The sequence below is a fragment of the Streptopelia decaocto genome, assembly GCF_964273445.1.
Source record: "Streptopelia decaocto genome assembly, chromosome: 1".
NCBI classification, from domain to species: Eukaryota; Metazoa; Chordata; class Aves; order Columbiformes; family Columbidae; genus Streptopelia; species Streptopelia decaocto.
This window is the reverse complement of record NC_138663.1, coordinates 155,640,095-155,662,793: the sequence shown is the minus strand read 5'-3', so window position 1 is coordinate 155,662,793 and position 22,699 is coordinate 155,640,095. Positions and strand designations below refer to the sequence as shown.

General features: G+C 38.5%; 1 protein-coding gene across 1 annotated transcript in view; it reads right to left on the bottom strand.

Moving 5' to 3' along the window:
- The window catches only part of NALCN (sodium leak channel, non-selective), a 239,407-nt gene that overhangs the window by 137,225 nt on the left and 79,483 nt on the right, over positions 1-22,699 (bottom strand). Inside the window, exons 8-10 of the mRNA XM_082071240.1 lie at positions 15,115-15,257; positions 14,892-14,996; positions 12,095-12,181 (exon numbers count right to left, since the gene is read on the bottom strand). Coding sequence (XP_081927366.1) covers positions 12,095-12,181; positions 14,892-14,996; positions 15,115-15,257 — 335 coding nt within the window. The remainder of the gene's footprint in view (positions 1-12,094; positions 12,182-14,891; positions 14,997-15,114; positions 15,258-22,699) is intronic.

Below are 22,699 nucleotides of genomic sequence, written 5' to 3'. Positions count from 1 at the left end.
GGTCTAGGTCTATAGAAATATATTAAAAAAATCTATGTCATAACTAGCAAAGAAAGTATTGGCTGAAGGTGCCTGCTTCTCTGCACTAAGTATAACCTTCTGTGCCTTAGTTGGATAACTAAATTATAAATATCTGAAGTTAAATGCCCATTCTTGCCCATAGGAACAACTGAGTATTGTGTACTAGAAGAGAGTATGTCAGTGTTTTGCCAACTGTCCTGAGAAAGGGAAGCCCTTCTAACAGTTCTTCACTGAGCTGAGGTGGAAGGATCAAGGCTCCTTGTGCAGACAAAAGGTAAAGTTGGGGAAAGAACCCAACATAGCCGAGTGCCAGTTTTTTCAGTTCATTCATTTTTGCCTTTCTCATCTTACAAGAGAGTAGAAGAAATACCTACTGCATCACAGGCTTATCCCTACCAATGCATAATTATTTTCTAGCCTTTTATCCAACCTGGCCTGACAGTGGCTGCAGCCACTGGAGGGCATTTCCCTCCTATCACACCAAGTCTTCCACAGAATCTACAACATTCATCGTTGGTCATAAATTCTCTCTTAATTTTATCCCATTAGTCTTAATCGTACTTGCTTGTACCATATAATGTACGCCTTGCTCTACTCTATCAGAGTTTTCTGTCCTCTCTACTCACTCCTTTAAAATACGCGGCATTAACAACCAGGATGTTTGTTTTCTGCATCTGAGTATTGTACTGTATCCTTTTTGCCCCTGTGTTACGAAATACTTTCTTAAAAACTTTTTGCCTGAAGAAAAACCATTCTCTGGTACCATCTGGTACTTTTACTCTGTTAAAGGAATGAAAGCAAAGAAGCAACTCCAAATATCGATCGTCATATCCAGTCTGCTTAATTGCTTGCTGGCTGCAGGGCTCTGGTTTGGATGTATTCTGTTAGTTCTCCTTAAAACAATACCCAAGCATGGCTCCCTTTGTTCTGTACAGTTCTCTAATATCACAGAAATCTCTGCACCTTCCAACAACCTCACTCACCCCAGTATCAAACCTGAGAGCATACAATGCATGATCCCAGCAACAGACCATGAAACCATCATTCCGGTGAGCTGCAGCACCACCCTTGCGTTATTTTGGATACTCAGAACTGGAAAAAACACAGAGAAATAATTGTGCCTCAAGGACACAGAGGTGCCACAGGGACCCAGAGGAGACAAAGGGCCAAGCACTGTGTGAAGTGGGAATGATCGATTTTGGAGGAGGAAGCATGGAAGGCCACAGTCCATGTCAGATGGCCTCTGGGCCTGGTATCCATCCTGGCATTATTTTGCTAGAGAAATAAAGATAATAAGAGTCTATAAAAGGGAATAAGGGAATGCACTCTCTTATTGTGACAGTTCAGCTTTGTACATCGTCTGAAAGCTCTGAGACAAGAACGTACCATTTTTTTTTTTTGTATGGAAGAATTTAAATGACAGAAAAAAAAGACCTCAAACTGCAACATACCTGAATACCAAACTAAATCTCAGGCTACAAATCAAAGTATACCTATGCCAAATAAGGGTTGCGAACATGTGCTATCAGTTAACTTCCATGAAGAAGGCCAGTATCCTTCCTCCATATGCCACACTGTTAGCTTTCCTCTTCCCTCCTGTCAGGCCTCAAAGACTCTCTTTTCAAAGGTCTGATGTAAGGGCAGGAAAGAAAGGGAATCCTAGGAAGGGGAAGCAAAATTGTGAGGGAATCAGCTTGAAGATCTGAATTTCCTGTACTGCACTGCAGCCTTCCACTTGTCAAAATGCACAGGTCAGCTGAGAGGCTTTCCCCTAGCTGGCACTTTAGGAATTCACAAAGCATAAAGAATGTAGACTTTGGCATGCCAGAGCAAATACTTCTCTGTATAACAACTGCATTTAAGTCCATGACACCACTCATAAAAACATGATTCTCAAAGCTCTATGTACCTTCTACTGATTTCAGTAGGATTTAAGAAATGCAAAATACTTATGAAAAATCTGTATGTATGCTTGCTGAAGCAGGACTAAATTTTGCTTTAAATCTGCACATCAAAAATATATAGTACAGATTAACATGGCCTACTGGAGAAAGTGGAGGTAAAGACTTTGGCTTTAGAGATTCACCCCAAAAGAACTGGCACACCTAAAATACGAAAATACACCCTGCACTCTGATGCAGTCTGTAGAAGGATGGGCAACACCAGACTGAGATCCTCAGCTGCCCTCTGGAAATGCCCATCTCTTTCTATTGACTCTGTGCCACTATCATCCTACCACTCACTAGCATCTGCTAAGGGCTTAAAGACGTGAGATGAATCAGGACCCCAGTTGATTCTCAAAAGAGTTAGTGTCCAGAATACCAAGAATACAATAAGAGAAAGTAAAAATTTTAAGCTGAATACAAAATATCCACTTAAAAATTCAGAATTCAGTAAGAGCTGCTTGTTTAAATACCCATTAGCTCAGACTAATCCCACTTACTCTTAGGAACTTCACTAAGGTGCTAAGAAGGCTACACAGTTTATGTAGTCTCCTCTTGACAATGAAGAAATACGGACAAAGTGAGAGGGAATTCAGTATCCCCAACGTGTGAAGTATCTTCAGAGTCATGATGGGAATCATTCTTTCCACTGACTACTGAAGAACCCAAAAGACTAGAGACCCCAGCAGTAGCAAAGATACCACAAAGTGATTTTTTTAAAGTTTCAAAAATCTTAAAAGAACATCTAAAAAGAACAATCTAATAACCTACAGAGCAGCAGTACATGATGTTTGTTGCAGTCCTAGTGAAGAGACCTTTATTTGAGAAATACTAGAAATACAGAAAATATTGGGGGGAAACAACTCGCACAAAGAAACCAAAATCCCTGCTAGTTTTATTCTAAGACTCTGCAGTCTCCCACTTTGCTCAGATTTGTCATCCAAGTTAGAGCTCTGAAGGAAGTCATGCTGCTGCTGCTGCTGCTTTCAATGCTTTGATTGCTGTAATTGTGCGAAACACAAAAAAGCTACATGACAATTTAAATACCTGTTTTCAGTTTGACGGGATTTGAAACATTGGACATATTTAACCCCAGAAATAAAATTTTCTAAAGGAAACTCAGCTGAGCTTTAATTTTAGTGGCACTACTGAATAGTTTCTATAATCCACTGACACTGACGCGCCCCAAAATTTCTAAGTGCAAATTATGAGTACAATCCATACTGAAGTCCACTGCCAAAAAGAATGCTAGAAAATGGTCCACTCTGCTATTCAGATCACAGCAAAAAGAATGAGAGTAAAAAAATTCCACATAGATGAAGCATTTTAAAAACATTATAACAACTTACATATTTTTATCATGAGAGATTCTTAGCATATTAATTTGACCATGATGTTGGAAGAGTTGAATGTCACTACTCAATGCCATTTGTCAGTGAACTGTACAGGTCTATGTGAAAGACGGTCAAGATTACAAAAATTCACTATGTAAAACTTATTACTTGTAGAGCAGAAAGTTTTTCTCAAGCCTTGTTTAAAAATTAAGAGTTACACAAAAGGTTCTGCTTTCACTTTGCCAAAAATAAAGGGAAGTTCGGAGATCTTGACCGGTTATTAGTGCCAGCCGAGGCTTCCATAACTCTGACATACACAGATTTCTGAAAACTTGCTGCCTCAGACAAATTCCAAATACTTGTTCCTTAATCTCCCAAGGAGATGCCAAGGGCCTGATGTGACCATGTTTTCTGCTGCAGCAAGCCCTCCCCTAATAAAAAAGACTGCCATGGAAAACCACTACCCTTTTATGAGCTTAATCATAGTTGAACACCTACCTGTTTTGTCTTTGCAATGGGATTCTGATAGTTCATATCTGCAGGAAAATTACATTATCATGCTGTGGAAGTCATGTTCAAGAAATCTATTTGTTCAAATGCAAAACAGTGAAATCAATAACATGTTTTCTTTCTTTTTTGTTTGGCTTCTGTGGTTAGATTACTACCAACCGTGGCTAGTAATTTACTTGGGTTTTAATGACCGAGAACAGATGGTTCAGCAAGTTAATGGAAAACTGTGAAGAAGAAACTATTAACCTAAAAGAACTATGTCTCTAACTCGTAGTTAATGTATGTGCTTCGGTATAGTGGTTTTAAAGGAAAAGAAAGCAGGCAGGCAAGAAAGCGCAGGCAGGCAAGATAGTGCAGGGAGGGAAGAAGGAAGGAAGGAAGGAAGGAAGGAAGGAAGGAAGGAAGGAAGGAAGGAAGGAAGGAAGGAAGGAAGGAAGGAAGGAAGGAAGGAAGGAAGGAAGGAAGGAAGGAAGGAAGGAAGGAAGGAAGGAAGGAAGGAAGGAAGGAAGGAAGGAAGGAAGGAAGGAAGGAAGGAATGTTGTTACATGCCTTGTAGACTCGAAATATGAATGAAGTTCTGTACCTTCTTGAAATTACTTTTCTTTTAGATGCATGTGAAATAGCAGAGAAATGGAAGCATAGACAAAATTACAATAGGAATATAATAAACATTAATTACTGTTTCTTAATGCCAGAATGTTACCTGTGGGAGATTTGAAAGTTGTCTTACAAGTGACAGCCTTGTCACCAAATAAACTATTTTTTTTTAACAGTCCTTCCTGATATTCAAAGTCTGTTTCTCTTCCTGAAGTTTCATTATCACTGATAATTCTATTTGGATACACAAGCACAAACAAATGAACCATTCCCTGATCCCCCATACTTGGTGTTCATTGTCCTCAGATACCTATGTCTGTCCTCCTCTTGTTACTGATTGCATGTTGCAATAGCTTGTGACCCTGTCATTGCCAAGTTTTGTTGTTTCAAATTCTGTGTTTTGTTGAAAAGGAACATCCATCCCAAAATCAAAACAAATAATCTTTGCGCTGCTTTTTTTAGTAATTTCTGAGTAACATCAGGAAAATCAGCAAATTAATTCTGCAATATTGAAATTCTACATAGTTACTTTATGTAATTTGTTCCTACAAGATGTTCTGGAGGCCAAAACAATAAATAGATTTTTAAAAGGGCAAGACAAATTGATAGGTGATAAATCCATCAATGGATACTAAATATAATGGCCTAAATTTAACATCCACTTCAGAAAGCCCCTAAATGAACGATTGCTGGAGTCCAAGATAGAGAACGAGGGCATAAATGGATATCCAGAAGCTCAGAGAAGGATGATCCATATATGCCTATTTCTGGTACTGACTGATTTTGGAGACACAGCAAATGCATTATTTGCCTGCTAGTTTTATGCATACTCTGGTATATACACCATGGGGCTTACTATTTTTCTGGGCTTTTTTAGTAAAAAAATGGCAAATTTAAGTATGTAAAAAATGTATATGGGCAAAATATGTTTGGTTCTCCAGTTTTACGATAGCATCTTTTAAATTCATATCAGAAAAAGATAGTGGTTCTTAACACTGCAGCAGCATCTCATTTACATTACAGCTACCCTGTCTCTACCTTCCTTCAGTTAAATCACTTCAGTTGTCTGAATTACTGACTTTGTAAGGTGAAGTGAACACCAGTTTACATTACCAGATGAGACAGTGAGCTGGGATGTCCCAGGAGTAAACTCAATGCCTCTTCAGTTACTATTTTTACTGTGGTTAAAGCCCCTGAAAATGGGGGCAAGCAGACAGCAATGGTAACAGGATGGTAACAGCTTTATCCTCCTGTCCTGGTTTTGGCTGGGTTAGAGTTAATTTTCTGCAGTGCCTTGTTTTTTGTATGAGAAAAATGCTGATAATACACTGGTGTTTTAGTGGTTGTTAGGCAGCCAAGGATGTTTTAGCTTCTCATACTGGCCTGCCTGCAAGAAGGCGAAGAGTGCACAGCTGACCCCAACTGATTAAAGTTATATTCCATATGATGTGTCATGCTCAGTATATAAAGCTGGGGAAGAAGAGGGAAGGGGTCACTTCAGAGTTGTGGAGTTTTTCTTCACAAGTAATCGTTACAGGTGATGGAGCCCGGCTTTCCTGGAGATGGCTGAGCACCTGCCTGCCCATGAGAAGCAGTGAATGAAGCCCTTGTTTTGCTTTGCTTGTGTGCGCAGCTTCTGCTTTATCTCTCAAATTTGCTTTATCTCACCCATGAGTTTTCTCAGTTTTACTCTTCTGATTCTCTCCCCCATCCCACCGGAGGAGAGTGAGCGGCTGCAGGGTGCTGAGCTGCTGACTGCAGTTAAACCATGACACCTCCTCACCTGAAACGGCACAAAGCTGAAACTGAGCACACACTTAATGGCAGCTCATTTTGCGAATCCCCAGTCTGAGCATTAGCTGGAGTTTCTACCCCTTTACTCCATTCACCACACTTCCACCATTTCTTCCCATACCCAATGTACAAGTCAAAATACTGGTAATCTTTTTTTTTTTTTCTTTTCACAGTGCCCAGGATTTACAAACTTCTCATATACAACCCAGGACAGGAAGTTTGGATGGGGCTGGACCTAATTTGTGCGTGTTCTTCTGCTACAAATATGCTTAGTTTCCTGGCACAGTCTTCCATTCCACCTCATTTTTTTCACCATTTTTACCTCACCAAAACTACCAGCTTGCTTTTACATTTACACTTCGGCTCATGAGTCTCCTCAGTAAAACTAATATGGTTGTTTTTCAGCCTTTTTTCAGTGCCAAGTACATCACTGAACCATCCAAGCATCTGTTAACTGATGCAATTTCTAAGCTTTCTAAATGAGAACAGGGCACAGAAAAAAAAAGAAGTAGATTATTTTTTTTAATGACAACCTTAGAACTTTAGGATTTGGAATCAATTTAATCTGCTTCTGAATAAACTCATATAATACACTCAAATAATAAGCTCATTCAAATAATAAGTTAGTTTCAGCCAACTGAAAGGTAAGATTTTTCTTTCATTGTAAGAGAGGATTTCAGTTAATTGGAAGAAATGTATTATATATGTATTTAATTTAATGAAAGTCGCTCTAGGTAAAGAGAATAGGACTGAGTGGGTATACCTTTTGCTTGATTCCAAAGTTACACTAAAGGGCAAACTAGTATATAAATAGACTACCACACTTTTCTGGTTCACCAATAATTATTTCCCATGAAAGAAGAGAAAACCCACTTGTGCTCTCTTCTGTTACTCCTGCAGTGAAAATCTCTAAGTACTGTTTTATCTCATTTCTCTCCCTCTCATTCAATATATCCATTATGAAACTGGTAAAACACTCAATTCCTCATTCTCTGGCCATGTTTCCTCCACCCTCTATATGTTTTCTGTCTTTTGAAATTACTTTTCATCTTTTTGTCTATCCTTGAAGGACCTATAAAATTCTGTAATTGTACTGAAATCTGTAAGACATTATGAAAAAAAAAAAAGTAGCAGTAAAGACTTTTTTTGAGGCAAAAAGATATGATTAAATTTCTGACATTAATCATATGCTCAAGAACACTGTAATCATAATTATGTCACTTGCTCACTCAGATCATAGCTTTGTGACCTTTTATTTCTCCCCTAGACGGAGCACATACGATTAAAAGTGAATACAATATTTTTAATCTGTTGAAGATTTTACTAGCAGAGTACGAGTGCACATACAGTTTGTGAGTAGGTGACCACTTCCATCTATGCTGACATACCACACACAGTGTTCCCAAGCTCTTCCTGAACACCATTCCACCTCCAGCTGTGTGTTTCATTTCTGCAGGGCACATGACTCAAAAATATTAGCATGAACAGGGAACTGCTGTCTGGCTCATTCATTCTCACAAGAACCACAGCTCCAGACTTTCTCTGTTCATTACAAAACTAAGTATTGAGAAGACTGAAGATGTCACTACTTGGTGCCAGTAACACTGGCCACAGGTTCACAGAGGACATGCGAGTTGAAACTTTCCAGTTCAGCTATAAATATGAATGTGTATTTTACAAGTCTTTGTGGAAAGGAAGCCAAAGAGAAGTAAGGAGTGATAAGAACATCAACCACCTCTAAAATTAACAGGAAAGGAGTAATAAGAAACACAGTATGCCTTTAACATGGGATTAAAGGGGTAAATGCATGCTCAAAGAGTTTTTTAAGGGATTTTTTTGGAACCTGGTGCTCAGTTTTTTTTATTTGTGAACTGAGAGCTTCCTACTGTGCTCGTAGGAGTAAATCACGGTAGGCGGGAAGTTCTAAAACACTACAATGTGTTAAAGTAATATCAACAACAGCAAAATAATGTGGCAATGTGGGCGCCTCAGCATGCATTCATGCCAAATGGTTCATGTTGAAATGGAAAACACAAAGATTATTTTTCAGTGACAAAAGAAAATCAATATTTAAAATCAATGCCAGTCATGGGGAACAGAGAGAATAAGTAAAAAAAGATCACAAAGCACTTTTGGGATCACTCAAAAGAAAAAAATGCAATAAATTTAAAACCATTATACCAAAATAAAAGCCTCTTTGCCCCACATTAGGATAGATTTGCAAGTCAAAATCAGAAACCATATGGATGCTAATTTTTCATGCTGCCACTTTCAGTCACTTCTAAAAAACTTAAGAGAACTTAGGTGTCTGAGCTAAAGTTATTTGAAAACATCAGATTAATGCCCACCTTTCTAGCCAATCTCCCATGATTTACTTTTATTCTTATTTACTTTTAACTACTATGATGCTGTACGCGAGAGCCCTTTGCAGACCTGTATCTGTGTGCACATGCTGGTTCTGTTCTGCCCCTGCTTCCCGTGGAAAGGCAGGTGGGCTCCTGAGAGAGACAAGATGGGTACCCTGGCAAGCACAGGGGTGCTCACCTGCCCAGCAGCTGAGACACACCAAGGCACATGACTCACTAGACGGGACCTGCAACTCCTTTGTAATCCCCCTTTGCGGATCAGCTGTGAGAGAAGTGTAAAGACACAGTCAGCCTGCGTATCCATTTTACCTAATTTGAGCAGTTTGGTGCAACAATGACAGGTTTGTGTGAGACGAAGTGAGTTACAAAGGCTTTGCACAGAGCCTACTTGGTATCTCCACTGGAATTATTGTTTGCCCAGGAATAACATGAGACCTGCATTGCTCCACGTGCCATTGACATGTTCTACCTTGGCTATCAAGGCCTGCCAGGCTGAAGCCCCTGACCTGGGCTATGGGGGCAAGCATGGTTGTACAAATGCCAGACTATTAAAACCTAGTAAATCCAGCTAGTCCATGCAAAGTCAAGCACAGCATTGCCAGCCGGGCAGGGAGGTGATTGTCCCGCTTTGCTCTGCACTAGTGCGGCCTCAGCTGGAGCACTGTGTGCAGTTCTGGGTGCCACACGATAAAAAGGACATAAAGCTACTGGAGAGTGTCCAGAAGAGGGCTACAAGGTTGGTGAAGGATTTGGAGGGGAAGCCATATGAGGAGCAGCTAAAATCACTTGGATTGTTCAGTCTGGAGGAGACTGAGGGGAGACCTCATGGTGGCTACAGCTTCCTCACAAGGGGAGGAGGAGGGACAGGTGCTGATCTCTTCTCTTCAGTGACCAGTGACAGAACCTGAGGAAATGGCAGGAAGATGTGCCAGGGGAGGTTTAGGTTGGTCATGAGGAAAAGGTTCTTCACCCAGAGGGTGGTGCAGCACTGGAACAGGCTCCCCAGGGAGGTGTCACGGCCCCAAGCCTGACAGTGTTCAAGAAGAGACTGGACAAGCCCTCAGACACATGGTGTGAACTGTGGGGTTGTCCTGTGCAGGGACAGGAGTTGGACTCGATGATCCTTGTGGGTCCCTTCCAACTCAGGACATTCTATGATTCTATGAAGTGTCTTCCAAATCCTGTATTAGTGCAAGTTTTTATGTTACATACCACAAATAAATCACATTATTCTTTCCTTTGTCACCTCTTGCCTGAGAGAGCTGGATGTATCTGTTTACCAGCTTTGATAGCACAAGTCCATCTTATTGGAGTGCTTCTCAAGTAATTGGTAGATTTAAACACCACAGTAACCAAATCTGGGAGGGATACACTTTTCCACCATAAGGAATGTGAACTAACCCAAAGATTTCTATTATGTAGTTTTCTTGAGGTCTACAGGAAATTTGTGATTGACCAGTAAATTGAACCCAGATCTCCAGAGACCCTCTCCATTCCCTTGGCCACTAGGATATTTACTTTCTGAATGCACAGTATAGTTTGTTGAGAAAATAAATTCTAAATAACTGATACACTGAATAAGTGGACTTTCACCAAAGCACAGATCCAGATCCATGTACCTGTTGAAAGAGAACTTTTAATTATGTTCATTCTCATATTTGGAGCAGTAATATTTACAGAGCCCAGAGACGAAGAAGAAAACCAAACTTATTGCAAAATTTAATTAAAATTATACAGGGCAATAGAGAGTCTTCACTACTTTTTTTTCTAAGAACTCCATTCTTCACAGGATTTTGAATGACAATATACTTAGCTAATAAAGGTCAGAGGAATGCATATTAATTGAATGCATCCTAAAGGCAGGATATACATTCTCCAATTTGATTAACTCTTTCCAAGATTCAGATTTATGGACTATGTTCCTCTTAATGAACAAAACCCACCCAAGCCCTTAGGAAATAACTACTACCTCTTTTACTAGGGACATAAAGCATAAAGAAAGCCTTTAATATATTACAACGGCTTTAAATACATGGTTTTTAGGAAGTCTATTTTCTTTTTACTTTGGATTGATAGAACTGAAGCAGTAATGCATGATGAGATGAATAAAAGTGCATGTGTTTATCAAGACTCTGAGATCTGGCTTTCTTTGGGCTGTATTTTAGTCTGTATTTCATAAAAATAAAGCCTATTTTGGGCATTATCCTAATAAAATAATACTGTAACACACTGCTTTCCTTTGGATTGCTTTCCTTGGATTGACATCCAGCAAGGTCATAGATTACTGTAAACCCTGCAGATGTTGCACAAAGGGATGAAGAATGAAAACTGCTAGTTGAGTTGCAATTGTAAAACATTGCAACACCCACCAATGCATGACGTTTTTGTTCCCTAGCATGCAATTTACTTTGTGTTCACATGCTTCCTAAAAGGGGCAAGAGTGCAATGCCAAGGACAAGACAGACCAGGTAAGTCAGATGCTATCTTAACTTCCATCTGGAGGAGTTTTCATTGTGAGTCCAGCTATATTTTATCCACGCATCTAAGAATGTTACTTGAGAACAGCACGAACGACGTCCCTCTTGCTGTCAAAATCAATAATTAAATTTTGGAAGAGGAATTATCAGTTGAGACACATGCTATAATTAAATATATGGCAATGGTTTGAAAAAGTAGAGATATTTGAGAACAGCTTGTAGAGGGCATGAAAGGTGCTTACCACCTTAGTGTTCAGCAATGTACATGCTGCCAACAAGTACGTGTATTTTGTTTACACATTAAACCAAACATAAGCAAAACTGCCAGCAAACATCATGCTATCAGATTGCTGTAGTAGATTTGACTTTCTACTCTGAAGCAAGTTTGTTTCATCCAGAAGTGACATTTAACTTGCAAATAAAAATTTGAGCTGCTGTACAATGTACTGTAATAAAAAGGGATTTATAAAAATATTACTTATCTTAGTCTGGATTTATTCAAACAATGAGAATAGAGTTCTACAAACTCACCTACATCCAAATAAGAATATTAAATCTGGAAGTTTCAGACACTGTATGGCTTACTACTTAGAGACCTCTTCCCACTTCTGTGAGCCTACCTTCAAGATGGAACAGGAGAAAAGAGGCATTTCTGTGTTTATTATGATTAGTCATGCTTCTTGGCATATGTTATTGCATTTTGCAGTTAATAAACAAGCATTTCTGTTGTGAATAACCTAGGAGTGGAATCAGTTCGTATATAAAATCTGAGAGATAAAGAATGATTACTTATGTCATTTTATATTTTACAAATCTCAAATAGTTCTCTCATGAGCACACAAAATAGAGCATTTTTCTAATCTTCTCCCTTTGGGTACAGTATATCTTTTTCTGTTGATCTGTGATTTTCATGAACAAGCCTACAGAAAACAACGGATTTGAAGAAATTTATTACTAAATCTATTGTAGCTATTTCTCACTACAGTCTCCTTATGCCAACATTTGAGTGTTGCTGGTTACACACACTGATTTATTAAAAAGCAGTGTCATACCTGTAGACATGCTGGAGCTCTGCCCTGGGGTTTATTCACATCAACAGCCACAAGCTGCCAACCTCCAGCAGCATCCTCATGAAACATCTTGAAAAGGAAAATTGTTGTCAGAAATGTTTTATGTGCCAATAAATACAAGTGAAATCAAATGCATTCCCCCTAAGGACCTGCATACATTTTGATGATAGCCAGTTTAAAAAAAGAAGGAGATGGTTCTTACTGCTACAGAAAAAGCAACATGCAATTTTTCCAACATTTAATAGTTTCTGAATTTTACTCAGATAAAATGAAATGCAATATATCTCTGTTATTACTAATGTAGAAACAAGTTCAATAAACCTCTGATCAGTATCATTATATGGAGGCACCCATCCAGAATAAATTCCTTACTAAGGTAAGCTTACCCTGAGACAACACAAATACACTGTGACCAAAAAATAATTGGAAATAACAGACAATCTCACCCTCTTTACTGGCAAAATTATTTTACTCCAAGGATCAGACAATGTTTGTTGCACTGATGCTTATCAAGAGTAGCTGTACAGTCCTTCTGTACTGTAACTTAAAGCTTATAATCCTGCAAATTGCTGAGTGGTACCCCGGCTCTAATGAAGTCAGGGGAAAGGGCTCCTGTGGCTACAGTGATATTCACATTTTACCAATAGCCTCTGGTAGCGACTGTGTAGGCATTCTGGCTTTTATTTTTTTCTCCCTCAGAAATTAGGACATAAAATGATGCAGACTGCTGGACAGAAAGAACAGTGAGGAACCATGTCTCGAAGTGATTAACAATGTCCTTGAAAGTAAATTAATGGCTCCAGCATCTTGAATTGCCACCTGAGAGTCTGCATATACTATGCATTAAAGTGTGGTGAAGTTCCCACCTCACTCCCACTCCCTTTATGCTCAGCACTTAAGCGGGTCACCTTGAGCACACAGCCAAAGCAGCTTGGTCAAAGCTCAAAACCACCCTGCAAGACGTGCTCATCAGACTGGGGACAGTGTCACACAAATATGGTTGTCATGCTGCCGAGTCCTTAAGTAGCATCCCTGCACCAGGAGGAGCTGCCCGCTCAGATCATCACCGAGTTACTTCTCTTTGTACCCTGCTTTACTGTGCAGTGCTAAAGCACTTTACAAGAACCTCCTTTTATCCTTCTCCAGAGACCCCTTCCTTGACTTTGACTCTCAGACACTCCTTTTCTATAGGACTAAGTTTCAAGGCCAGTTTAATGATTTATGAAGTAAGCAAATGAAGCAAGATATTGTTCCTTTTTCTCAAGGTTATTTCATGCACAAAACAAGCAAGGTTTTTAACTTCTGTCTGGTGCTTTGCACAAGAAACCCTGTGAGAAATTTTCTGCCCTTCTTAATACAGAAAAGGATAAATCATTTTTGTAGTTCAGTAAACTCGACTCCCTTTATGTCCCATCATACCAGTGACTCAAGGAACAAAGTAGCCATTTGCAGCCAACACACTCCTTTTATTTTGCATGATGCAGTTTATATTCAACATGCCCATATTCTTTGGCATGATGACATTATTTGGGAATTTATTTTATCCTTGAAATTCCTTAATGTTGGCTGCTGCTTGTGTTTCCTTCATCAATCTTTCTGTTCCAGCTTCTAGTAAAGAGTTTGTCAGGTAAGCCCATGTGGCTCAGGAATTTGTCCCATCAGAGATGAAACAAGCATTACATTCCTCAGGCTAAGAATGCATCACATGGAAAGGTCCTTTTTTAAAAAAGTTAGATTTTAAATTGATATCACTAAGTCTCTTTTGACAATGACTTATATAGAGTAGAAATTATTGCCACAAAGTCTATTTGAGGTGAAAACTGTAGAAGGCGGCAGAAAAGATTTACCAATGGATTACAGGAATATTGAAAGGAATATCAGAAAATATTTAATAAATAATTCTGAAACACTTAAATCCTCTGGCTTATGAAAATAAATAGTCTACAGCTACAGAGGTTAGAAGAATTTTCCTCATGGGTATGTTTCTCATATCTTTCTTCCTAAGGGCTTTTGCCAGAAGTCGGTACTGGTCCCTCTTGTAGATGGCAAACTGCACTAGCCTGGAAAAGCCCGGCCTTTTGTACATTCAGTCATCATAATATGATTGTTATAAATAATGAGTGGAAGAATTTAGATCTTAACCCATTAGCCCTTGTTTTTTATACTGGGTCTTTCCAGCCCACATGTGCACGCTTTCTGCCATGGCTTCTTCCTACCCATTATCTCATATTGAGGGTCTCACTTTCTGCATCTATCTCAGATTTTAGCACGGCTCCTTCGGTGCCTCAGCACCTCATTCCTTATTGGTCTCAACATGCCCTTCTCAGTTCCAGGACCAGCTTCCCCAAACACTTCAGCTGCTCTCTGACCTCTCATCTTCCAGCTATGGCTTGCAATTTCAACTCTTCTTCCTTAGCACAGAAAGCGATATTTGATAGCAACTCTAATTCCAAACCCACCAATGACACGATAAAAAAGCATTATCCTACTTCACTAACAGAAAATAAAAACTTAGCAATAACATAGTCAGTGATATAGAGAACCGTGTTAGAGTCTTCTCTATTATTCTTTTTTTTTTTTTTAAGAAAGCCTAGTTGAATAATATACCCTAGAATTTAATTTTATATGAAAATTCATATATCATCATTAAAATACACATAGTAAAACAAAAAGTCAAATAAATCAGATATAACAATATCAGGAATTTTTGACTTAATTTTCATTCATAAACTAAACCAAATCAAGTCTCCAGAGAATCTCAGTATCTCAGGTGCTTCACCTGGGTGGTGGCAGTAGAAGTGGTACTGCTCCTGGACCCCCACATCTGCTGGAACTGCACTCTAATTTCTGCAAACGTTTCAATGATGACTGCAATGAAAACATTCTGAAAAAAGAGGAAGAAAGAATGGCTGATGCAAAGCTCAGCAAGCAGAAAAGAAACAAAATTCATTTTAAGATGATCTACATTTCAGACAGGTTTAAAAGAACATGTTTTTCAGTACCTTAACAAGCCAGGCCAGAAAGAAAATCAAGGTGATGAAATAGAAATATGAACGCCATCGCGGAAAGCTGTCGATTGCTCGGTACATAAGGAACACCCAGCCTTCCTGAGAAGCAGCTTCGTAAACAGTAAATATGCTTGTGCCTGTCAGAGGAAAAATGAAAATGTTTGGCATTAAGCCTCCCTGAAAATTTTCAATATCAGGAAACAATAATCTTTTATCTTCTCTATTTTCATTTACTCTAAAGGGTATCAGCTCTCCTCCCCTCCTTCAAAGAGAAGTTTTTCATGTGCATTTCCACATTTCTTCCTTTTACAATTGAATATTAATTGGTTTTGTATCAGACTAGACTCCCTTCTCTCCCTGGACACACAGGAATAATCTTTTAGATGGGTTCACTGGCAATTAGCAAATGTCTCTGAGGGCAGAATTTCTCCCATTACGTGACTTCAGCAGCATCGTTGAGAAAACACAGATTTAATTAAAGCTATAAGGATCAGCATTCAGTAGGTGAAAGGAATCACTATTAATATCAGCAACACTGAGTAAGCAGCAACACACCAAGCAGGTGCCCCACTCTAGCAAGCACAGTGAAGGGCCTACAGGATTATCATTGCAATAAAGTTATGGTTAGAGAAAACTCCTTTTGGGATTTCTCTGTGCACAGAATAAATGGGCCTTGCGGAAGAGAGCACAGCATAGTTTTTAAAATAACGTTGTTCTGTTTGTTTGTTTTTCTCTGTGGTATTTATAATTTTACCAGCTGTATATTGCATTATTACGTGATGCCAGTGTTCCCCTCTTCTGCTTGTGCTAACAGGAATATTTCAAGTTGCTCAAGTGTAGTGTGGAGGTGTAGTTTGCTGTAATTCCTATGGCATTTCTGATCAGAAGATGTGTTCATGTGTAAGAGTTTGGAGGATGCAGAGGGTCAGAGAGGAGAGAAGAATCGAAAAAACTAAAGGCTGCATAAGAGTACCTGAATGGTTTATCCGTTTTTAGTTAATATGTAATTGCAGTTATTGAGTGGAAACTATTGAGTTTCCACTAGTGTTATTGCAACTGGTGAAACTAGTGCTATTGAGTTGCCATGGAATAGAAAGAAGCCACACACCATTTCTGATTCTATTCTGAAAGCCTTTCACTTTCCTGTTGCTCTCAAAACCAGTCTCACATCTAGTAGATTATTACAAATATTTGCTTTCGTTAATTAAAACCAAATCTAGCATTCAAAAATGCAAGACTTAAATCTATTTGACTTAGTTTACATAGACCTTTTAAAACAGAACTGTACAAATATAATTTTAGGACTGTACAAATAGCCCTAAAATTACATTTGTCCCTTTGAAGGCAACAGCGAGGCTGATGTGGCCCCCAGTGAAAATGAGTTTGACACTCCTGGCCTACAACAAGGTATGGAGCAGTGTGGCAGTTCAGGCAGCCTGGGCAGCCGCATTAAAGTATAGGTATTGTCTTAAAAAAACGCCAAAGCATTTTTAAGTTGGACTTCCTACATCACTCTGGGGAGCAGGGGAAGGAAATGAAAGAAAACTTCACGAGATCCAAACTCATCTTAAAGTCTGAGGGATGATATGATCCCACCACCTTCCTCCTGACGTCTGCACCAAAAGCTTCAAAATACAGACTGTGGTGAGGGCTCGTACGGCGTTCTTGTTTGAAGTAATTTTTTGTTCCGAGAAGGAACACAATTAAACTGTGAAATTAAGCTGCGAAATCTCACAAACTGCTGTGAAATTGTGGAATTGTCCTACAGACACCTGCCAGCTCCGCTCCACTGCTGCTTTGTTTCATGAAACATCTTGGAGAAAAGAGAGGGAACGTGAAGAGAACTGCCCTTGGCAAAACACTGTGGCTCCAGCAACATACGGATAGCAAGCATGAGTCAAATATCTGACCCTGTTCACAGCAAAAGGGCTGGTTCTAGTCAGAAATTCCTGAGACCAAGAGTTCCCCTCCCCAAATCCCACTGGCCTATAAGGAGCTCTGCATTGTTATTCTCCCACTGAATTTGCAGCATCTACATCCTTCTGTCTGCTAACACAGCTTGGATGCACCTAGAAGTGGTTTTGCCTTAGGGAGTCCCTTTTGCAGATAAATAATCACCGATAACAGGAGACAGGGATAAATGGAATTTTTTCTGTATAAACTCATTTGGTTGATATTTAGGTGTTGAATGGTTAACATGGTCATGGTCATTAGGCAAAAATGTTAATCCTTCCTGTTAATTTTTCTGGTTATTGGATTCCTTCCTATTTACTGCATATGGTTCTCACGACCAAGGGACAGAAATAAAAATCAAAGGAAAGAAAAAACATTCAAGCATAGAAAGCAAACCCCTTTCTGTTTCTTCAGAAAATAGAGCGGTCTCCATCAATAGTGAAATATTAATCAGTGATTACTTCATGTGTATTTTGCATTTCAAAAATTCATAAAGTAATGGTTCATTTATCTATTATTATACTGATGCTGAACTGATTAAATTATTGAATAAAACAGTGCTGTTGAGGACAGGCAGAGATTAAGAAAAAAAGGAACCTATTAAAAGTTGCTGGCTAGGAAACTGTAATTAGTCATTACCAATGGGAAAGTCACAGTGACGATTAGAAAAATAGAGAGGATGTCATGCAAAGTATTTATAACACATACACTGGGCCATCTGCCACAATAAAGCAGCAATGTGAATGGACAAAAACACATGATTAACCCAATTAAAATAATATATGTCTGTGACACTAAAGTAAAAATATGGCTTGCAGATAACTGGTACAGGTGTTCTTCAGGCTATTAGAAAGCAATTGCCACTAAGAATATAGATTCTTAACATATGTGACTAAAAAGTAAAAAAGGTTTCAATACTGATGCCAGGTACCATGCTTTTAATTATCTCTGTAAATACTGTTTCAACTGGATACAGAATAAAGGCATGACAGTAAGGGATCCGACACCATGAAATGTTTTGTTTTTTTTTTAAAAAAAAAGAGTAATTCTTAGTTAACATCTGCCTTACTGCATATTTTTTGCTTTTCTAAAAGTTACATTTAAAGACAATCAGCAGCCAATTCTATTTTTCTGCAGTATTTCTTTAATATCTGACTAATCTTCCTAGAGCCAATGTGTAAGTTTTTAAAAAGACTCTCACAGTAGCATGCTCTGTTTTTCTCACCATGTTCAAAGCCATACGGAGGGAGAGAAAGTATCAACATTTTACATGATGGTGGGATATGTCACAAAAAAACTATACATGGAAAAACTGACTTCCTGACTTTGGGACTAGGATACCAAAATCTGCATCTAGAATGCTGTCAAATCTTAGTAAATAAATAAAAATATCTTGAAAATATTTATTATAATTTTCCTATTTGTTTCAGTAGATGGCTAAACCTTCATGGCAAGAAAGATTAAAGTCATTTAGGAGGTACTTTCTGATGACAGAGGTAAAATAAATGAATGTACTTTGATATTTTTGTTTCAGTGCTTTTTTTTTTTAACTTGTCTAATAAATTCCACATTTTGAGGTTACAATAAAACAATTTCTTTAACCAAGCCGATGGTTAATCAAAACAAGGAAGGAAAACATTTCTCAATACACAGATTAAAATGAAATAAATCAGTATCAGAATCTGTATCAGTATCAAAAGACTGTTTTTATGTAACCAATAAACACTTCTAGGAAATGTTTTACAACTGCATATGGTCACTATTAAAAAGAGAAGGAAAAAAAGTCCAGAAAATGAAAGATTTAGTGGAATGTGGGAAATGACAAAAAATCTTGCTCAACTTATGCAACATTTGTACTTGCTTCATACCTTACAGAAAAAAAGACAGCAGAGACAAACTGTATCCCTACTAATAATGCACATTTAGGAATACAAGCATTCAGCACTGAAATACAGGAGGTTTATGCCTTCTTCCATACATTTGTTTCTTTGAGATCTTCCAGGTGGGAGCATTAGCCTGAAGGGCTATGGAGGAAGTAGTGGCTTTAATGCCTAAATGGTTGTAATAAAAGAAAATTCTACTAGTTTTCATGCCATTTCAGGGAGCAAGGTCACTTGGCTCTTTCATGCTATGCAAATGAACAGAGAAGCAGTGGGAAAAGAACTGAAAAAGCCAGAGTGCATCGGTGATGATTTTCCACAGGGGAGTGAAGAAACCTATCCTGCCAACCCCCTATCTTCTAAATATATAAAGAATAAAGAAGGTATTAATTAAAAAAAAAACAAAACAAAAAAACCCACAACCCCCCCCAAAAAAACCCCAAACCAAAAAACATACACAAACCAATAAAAACTAACTCATAATTGACAGAACAACAGTATCACTATGCAGGGATGCTATTTTACATAATGTGTTTTATATTTTGTAAACACACAGGATTATCCACTTATTCCTGTGTCCCTGTCACACCACTACACTTTGTGACAACTCTTATTATAATCTGTGAATGGACATCATCAAAAAGGGAGTGCACTGAATAACGGTGTAATTTTATAACTGCGGAATTAAAGGAGCAGAACTAAAAGGCCACATGGAAAATTCTCTAAATCTGGAAATAGAACCCTTTCCTCCTAACTCTATGTTACATTCTTGCTTCTAGATTCAAAATCCCATGTTATTAGAGCATATGCAATGTTAAGGTGTTGTCTTTTATTAGTATCTTTGTGCTATGTGATTTGTAACTATTCCAAGCGAGAAACAAAACATTAAAACTAAGCTCAGGTATGCCACTGACTCCAGCATTTTCAGCACGTGTCATCTATGTTTTGTGACTACCTTGGTTTACCATATCAGGGTTCTCTCAGTTTCCTTGTGCCTGCTGTGAAGCTTCTGAGAAAGAAAAGTTTGATTTCGTATTATTTTTTCTTTTTGATCAGGAATTATTCAGGCAAGTAAAAATGCACACCTTGTTACTAAGAGCTTAAAATACTATGTGTTGTCACCTGTAAAAAGCCTCAGATGCCAGCCAGTAACAGGTTCCTTTTCCTCGCTTTCCAGTAGTCACTAGATGGCGATCGTGCACCTCGGGCACATCTGGAACATCAGGCAGCGGAGGAGCCGCCACCCCGGCGAGCCCAGGCTGGCAGCGTCTCGGGGCGCTGGCAAAAGGATCGATTTTCTAACTTTCCAGCAGAACTAAGCAGCCTTCTAGCAGGTGCTGCTGTCTAATTTATCTCTATTTGTCCTTAGGGTGGTTTTGGGAGTGTTATGTCCATGAAGAGATGACCTCTCACTTCGGCTACAAAAATGTTATCAACCCTATTTCTGTCCCTGCTCATTATCAGTACTAAAATCATGAAGCTGAATGTTCCTACAAGGCATGGATATTCCCACTGACTAGACGGCTTTTAATTTATGTCTTATCTTTCAGTATCAAGGTATTTGTAAAACACTGCCTGCAGTCAGGGTTTTTCCAGCTTCGCTGAAACTACAAGGGAATAAAAATTACCCAGAAATGAAAGGACAATGTTGTCAGCACATCTGCGAAGCAGCTGGTAGATAGGACTGAAATCAACAAAAAGATCAAATCCTGAATGGCTTCATGGGGTTCCTTGCTTGTCTCTGAGTGAGCAATCCAGTCTATTTTACCCTCTCAAACCAACTCACATTGGCTGGTTTGTCAGTCAGCAGAAATTAGGAGGAAAAGAAGGAGAAAGAAACATGCTAATGCTCTGCTCCTCCACTGAAACCTCCAGCAACACTGAAACCTCCAGCTCCACTGCCATCTCCCTGGGACTGTGCTGTGGAATAGAGGAAAATGGAAACTGTGCTGAGCACCGATTTACAACAGCAGAAAAAACACACTGCCAGTTTGAACACTATTTTAAACCTTGTTAAGTGCAGTGACTTCAAACATACAGTAGTGATGTGTTATTAGTTCTTCATTTTGCAAATGTTTCTTTATGAGAAGATGAAGCTTTTACATATGAAAAAATACTATATACAGAGACCACAGGCATAAAACCACCAAAAAGGAGATAAAGAAACATAAGAAACATGTTAGGATCAACACAATTTGTTCTACAAACTTAGTAATGGAAAGATGGAAAGTCAGCCAACTTTCAGAAGAAATGTTGATGGATGTAGTTGCACAGTTTGCAAGTAATGTAGAAATTTGTTCACTATTCAGAAGTGTTAGACTACCAATATGAATTTAGCAATGTTGACATATGCATTGAGTGCACAGGGGAAATAGGAGCATGATAGTTCATGCTTAGTTATGCCATTACTGTCTTACATGACCTAGTGTTTGTGCTCCCTCATGTAATATTTTATGCCTTACAAAGAAATCTGTTTTACATTCGTGAATAAGTCCATGGTGTAAACAGAGATAAATACTCTTCAAAATGACTTCAGGTGTGCATGTTGATGGATATTTAGCCAGACTAGTGTTTATATTTGCTTTTCTTTAATACTTTTTTTGATTAAAATAATCCTTAGCTATATGTTCACAAATAACTTAGCAAGTAGGGATCTAAAATGTCAGCAGAGCTCATAAGCTGGCTTTATGTGCATAAATACTGTCTGCTTTTTCCTATTTGCAATTACACAGCTGTAGTGTGGATACATACTCTCTCTTAGAACCACTGCTGGTTTTGACATGTGGCAACTTTACAAAAATTACTGGCAGTTGATGAGAATCAAGGAAATGCTGAGCTGTGAATTGCTCACGCCTCGCACACAACTACCTGGAAGTTCTGTAGCACAGGCAACAACTCCCACTTCTCCTTCTCCATAGAGAGTATTTTTAAGGACATAACTTTTCTTGGATCCCTGGGCTCCCATCCTTCACAGAACGGGCAGAGCGTCAGGCTGAAGCCTGGAAGTAGGATACTGCCACAGCTGTGCTTTTCCCTTTCTGAGAATCAAACTCTAATAATACACACTTTTAAGACCTAGAAGCCAAGAATACAAAAATTCCTAGGCCTTGGTTTTAAGAGCAGCAGATGCTGTGAAGATGGGTCTGCCACACCTCAGTCTTTTCAATGAAACATCTCTGATTTAAAGTACAGTCATAGTAAATGACTGCTACAGTAAATGTTATGACAAAACTATGTAACATAAAAAACATTAAACAGAAGAAACTCTATAATTTATATTAACTTATTCCTTTGAAAATAAGCCATCTTTTTATAGGACTGTTACTTCTTTTAAAATATATTATGTATGTAGGTGCCTTTAAAATCACACAGTGAAAGTGACAGTCCAGAAACCAAACATCCAAAAATTCACAGGAATTGTTACATTTAAAATTTAATGAACACTTTAAGGGTTCTCATATTAAAAAGACAAATTTAAAGCAGGTTCTCAATGCAGATACTATGTATTTGGATTGTCATTCAGCCATATACTAAAACATTGGTAATGACTATTAAAATCGATGTGGTGATGGATCCCTTTGTCAGAGAGAAAATAACGTATGCAAATCTTTCTTGACATAAGGCATGTAAATTCAGCATTGACTTTCATACACTGTCAATCAAAACTATTCACTTGTTGCATCAACTTTCCCAATAGTCATAGACTGAGCAATCTAATCCATTTTAACTGCAGTCACGAAACAGCA